At 39.5% G+C, this 5172-nt stretch overlaps 1 protein-coding gene across 1 annotated transcript; it reads left to right on the top strand.

Annotated features, from left to right (window-relative positions):
* Positions 1-1161: 1161 nt before the first annotated feature.
* On the top strand, positions 1162-3992 carry LOC122056385 (receptor-like protein kinase FERONIA). Its single transcript, XM_042618314.1, has one exon. The coding sequence runs from the start codon at positions 1225-1227 to the stop codon at positions 3733-3735; it is 2511 nt and encodes an 836-aa protein (XP_042474248.1). The 5' UTR covers positions 1162-1224; the 3' UTR covers positions 3736-3992.
* The last annotated feature ends 1180 nt before the right edge of the window (positions 3993-5172 follow it).

Genomic DNA, 5172 nt, shown 5'->3' with positions numbered 1-5172 from the left:
TATTTCGAATATGGTTTTTCGAAGTTGTGTTCTTTTGTTTTATTTTTCCTTGTGATTTGATTGTTTTTTTCGGTTAACCTAAAGTTATTTTAGGAAATTAAATATTAGATTTCTATAAAAGGTTTTGTCTAGTCGGTGGTGGTTGCTCCCATATCCAAGAAAGCTATGTGCCTCGCCACGTCAGTACTGGGAACCGATTATGGAAATTAATATTTAATGGAATTAATAACTTAAGGTGATTTGGGTCGAACGTGTTAAGTTCCGCAGGAGATCCAAGTCAAAACCTAAAAGAACAAATAGATTAAGTTTTGGAGCAAACGTGTTAAGTTCCGCAGGCGATCCAAAATTTAATTTAAAAGAATACATGGTAACTAGGAAAAGGTTCAGACCTTTGTACAAAATTTTTTTACAATGAAACCTCTAGACTTTCCGAATAGCAACCAACAATATGTTTATTATAAAAATTAGGAACTATCGAATCTGAGATATCCAAAAGCATTCATGGTAGATGATCTAAAAATTCAGCATTTTATAATTATGTGTTTTATTTTTTTTTAAAAAAATCTATAAATATATAATACTTAAAAGTTAAACTATACATATGTAAATGATAACTTCTACGCATATATGTTTATTACAAGATCGATGTTATTGGCACTGATGACGTTGACAGTTTGCCCGCCAACCAAATCCGGTTGTCATCTGCTGAAACTGGAAGGCAGGCTGAAGTTCTAGTCAAAACCTTTGACTGGCTCAACCAAGCAACCATCTGTACCTTATTTTTTTATCACGATTTTGTTTAAAAGTCGTATTAAAGATTGAAACGTTTTTTTTTTTTCATTACGATGGAAAAAAGGACGTTTCATATAAAAAAAAAGAAAGAAAAGCGCGTTTCATATTAAAAGTATATTCTATTTAAAATATCTTTACCTCAAAACAAATTATTCCATTATATGTGAAGCAGCTTTACCTCAAAACTATTATAATTTTGATATATATATTTTTTAATATGGAATCTCCAAGTCGCCATTATAATGATCGCCTGCTATTTGCCAGCCGTATAAATAAAAAATTATTATTTTTAAATGATCAATGGAAAAATTTGTTGAAAAAAGGTCGTCATTGGTACTTTAAAATGATCATCAAAAGCCTTCGATCGTATTCAATCCTTCGCCAAAACCTCTTCTAAAATCTTGTTCGAGGTTTTGAGTCTTTTTTTTTCCCATGAAAAACGCTCGTCCCCTCTTCTGTGCTACTTTGATCACGCTATCAGTGGTTGCAGACAGTAAAACCTCAATCCTCCTCAATTGCGGAGCTCCTGCGCCAGACTCGGACCTCGATGGAAGAATTTGGACCCCCGACTCCGATTCCCAGTTCTCTCTCCCCTCGAGCAGTGAGAGTGTCGCAGCTCCACAGCAAGTTTCGTCGGTGCCCAAAGTTCCGTACTTGACGGCGCGGATCTTCACTTCCACTTCTACCTACTCCTTCCCTCTCGCCGTCGGTCGGGTTTTCCTCCGCCTCTATTTCTACCCTGTAAATTATGCCAACTACACCGCCACCGACTCCTTTTTCTCTATCACAGCTGTCCCTTACACCCTCCTTCACAATTTCAGTGCTTCTCTTGTCGCTGATGCTCTAGGTTCCCCCTACATCACCCGCGAATTTTCCTTGAATGTGTCAGCCGGTGTCCTGAACCTCACCTTCACCCCCTCCTCCACTCCCAATTCTTTTGCCTTTATAAACGGTATCGAGATTGTTCCCATCCCTGACATCTTTGTCTGCAACAATCCTATCCTTATCACTGATGCTCATGGGAAATCTATCTCTTATGAGATTGATCCAGAATGGGCTATTCAAACTGTTTACCGGCTCAACGTGGGTGGTCGCGCAATCACCCCTCGCGATGATGAACTGTCCCGCTCCTGGGAAGATGATTCAAGATATATTTTCGGCGCTGCTTTTGGCGTGACATACTCAAATGATCCAAACGTTAGCATCTCATACCCCCCTCAAGTTCCGACATACATTGCGCCGACTGAAGTCTATGCCACAGCTAGGTCAATGGGTCCAGATGCAGGAGTGAATTTGCAGTACAATCTTACATGGATTCTTCAGGTGGATGCTGGCTTCTATTACCTTGTCCGCTTTCATTTCTGTGAGATCCAGTATCCCGTAACCAAGACGAACCAGAGAGTTTTTGATATCTTCATTAATAACCAGACAGTGCAGAAATATGCTGATGTTATTGCTTGGAGTGGCAATATAGGTGTCCCAGCGTACAGGGATTATGCGGTGATTACAATGGGAAGTGGGCAGATGGACATGTGGGTTGCTCTTCATCCTGACGTTGCAGCGGAACCAGAGTATTACGATGCCATCCTAAATGGGCTCGAGGTTTTCAAGTTGCAAGACGTTGGCAGCAACAGTTTAGCTGGTCTTAATCCAGAATCGGTTAGCCATCCGATTGTCGGTAGTCCTAACGAGGATGTGAGCAGGAAGAATCATAAGGCTGTTCCTGCTATTGTTGGTGGGGTTGCTGTCTTGCTTGTTGCTTTTTGCCTCATTCTATTATGCAAGTGCCAAAGGAAGAAGAAAGTCGTTGCTTGCCACGAGACATCTAGTCGCTGTGCCTCGCCAATCCCTTCTAATCTTTGTCGACATTTCTCCATTACAACGATTAAGGCTGCCACAAAAGACTTTGATGAGTCTCTTCTTCTTGGGGTTGGTGGGTTTGGGAAGGTCTATCTTGGGGAGATCAATGCCATGAGCATGAAGGTTGCAATCAAGCGTAGTAACCCAACGTCCGACCAAGGTGTCCATGAATTCCATTCCGAAATTGAGACGCTCTCAAAGCTCCGACACATACACCTTGTCTCTTTGATCGGCTACTGTCAGGGGAACTCTGAAATGATATTAGTCTATGACTATATGGCTCGTGGTACACTTCGTGATCACCTCTATAATTCTCAGAAGCCACCACTTTCATGGAAACAAAGGCTTGAGATTTGCATTGGGGCTGCACGAGGGTTGCATTACCTTCACACAGGCGCAAAGCATACCGTCATACACCGAGATGTCAAAACCACAAACATATTGCTAGATGAAAATTGGGTCGCCAAAGTTTCAGACTTTGGACTTTCGAAAACTCTCCCGACCTTGGATGACACCCATGTCAGCACAATGGTGAAGGGAAGCTTTGGTTACCTTGACCCTGAGTACGCTTGGAGGCACCAGCTCACTGAGAAATCTGATGTTTACTCTTTTGGGGTTGTGTTGTTTGAGGTCCTCTGTGCCCGGCCTGCTCTTGTGCACATGCTTCCAGATGAACAAGTGAACTTGGCTGATTGGGCAGCTCACTGTCAGAAGAATGGCAACCTTGTCGATATCATCGATCCCTATTTGAAGGGTAGGATGGCTTCAGAAAGTTTTGAGAAGTTTGCCGAGACTGCAGAGAAATGTGTGGCTGATGTTGGGGCGGACCGACCTTCCATGGGCGATGTCCTTCAGAACCTTGAATTTGCCCTCCGGCTCCAGGAACATACTGATGATGATGGTGAAATAACTGATGGTATAATTGAAAATGCAATACTCACTTCAATGGTGGAATTAAGCACGACAACCACTATTTCCAAAATGATCAGAGGTCGGAGCTTTGCTAGTGAGGTGCTGCCATACAAAAGATCCCTCGTGTTGTCTTCCCACAGGTCTCTGATAAGGGCTTATTCTTGTTCTTGACTTTTGGATTAAACATAGATGACGCAAATGGATAAGCCTTTATCTATGCATTGAAGTTGGTAATCTAAGTTCACTTCAACTGCGTGAGATACTACAAATGATACAAGTTTGTGCAATTTAAGGATGTCTATATGGTCATGCTATTGAACCATATACACTACTAATAATAGGTTGTTGGGAATTGGTCTTTTTATTATTGTTAGAATGTTTATTAAAAGTTTAGTTTTTTATAAATATTTATTTTTGAAATAAAGAATCATATTTGGTCAAATGTCTACATTTATATACTAATTATAGTTGTTTAATTAATTTATATTGTAAATAACATGGTATGTGGTGTCACATACAGAAGATCATGTTATCAATTCCTTATAAATTATAAATAAAAGCTCACGATTAAGATGGAAAGGAACAAACTATTGGAATAGTCGTAGTGTAATTTGATATTAGTTTATCTTAACTATAAAATTACACTAGTACTCTGAGTGTATTGAGCAGGATCATTTAAGGTCAGTTCTTTTTATACTGACTGCATAAAAGAACAAGACCTTTGTTATTATGGAAGTGTGTGCTCTTAATCATGATATAATAACAAACACATATTCTCAATATTCATTTCTTTAATTTATTAAAGGATGTGATTTAGTTCGATAAATCAATAGGTCCGATAAGTTGGGAAATGATATTATTTATATGGTGTGTTGTTGATTATAGAATGAAATTGTGTCCTAGTAATCTAAGTTGATGATGTCCCCAAGAGGAGCTCATAAGGATTGTTATGTAAACACTGCAGGTGGACTTAGTCCGACATGACGATGAGGTTGAGTGGTACTACTCTTGGAGCTAGATATTAATTGAGTGGGTTGTCAGTAACTCATTTAATTAGTAAGTATTCTATATCTTAAACACATGGAGATTAACATACTCATGATAAGAAGGAGCCCATATAGTAATATGGGATTGGTGCGGTAGTCCAATAATAACTCTTTAGTGGAATGAGATATTATTGATGAACTTGAGTTGGGTGTTCAGGGCGAACACGGGAAGCTCAAGTTCATCGGGAGACCAAAACAAATTTCTCCTCTCGGTCCCTGTCATAGCCTCTTATTTATAAAGTCTTATACCCACTCATACCCACCTTCTTACCCACCTTAAGGTGGCCGACCAAGCTTAGCTTGGAGCCCAAGCTAGGGCCGGCCAAACCAAGGTTAGATGAGTCAAGTAGGTGGCCAGCCTTAGCTTGAACCCAAGCTTAGGTGGCCAGCCACAATTAAATAAAAGGAGTTTATTTAAAATCTTTTCTTATGTGGAAGTCATGGTTTTAAAAGAGAGTTTAAAATTTAAATATTTCCTTTTATAGCTTTCTACAAAAGCTTAAGAGAAATGTTTGATATCTTTCTTATTTGTAGTTAAAAGGAAGATTTTAATTTTTGATAA

The sequence above is a fragment of the Zingiber officinale genome, chromosome 3B (assembly GCF_018446385.1).
Source record: "Zingiber officinale cultivar Zhangliang chromosome 3B, Zo_v1.1, whole genome shotgun sequence".
In the NCBI taxonomy this organism is placed as follows: Eukaryota; Viridiplantae; Streptophyta; class Magnoliopsida; order Zingiberales; family Zingiberaceae; genus Zingiber; species Zingiber officinale.
The sequence above is the reverse complement of the archived record's forward strand: the minus strand, read 5'-3'. Positions and strand labels throughout refer to the sequence as shown.

Coding starts and splice junctions, on each gene's coding strand:
- LOC122056385 (XM_042618314.1), top strand. CDS start 1,225: ATGAAAAACGCTCGTCCCCTCTTCTGTGCTACTTTGATCACGCTATCA.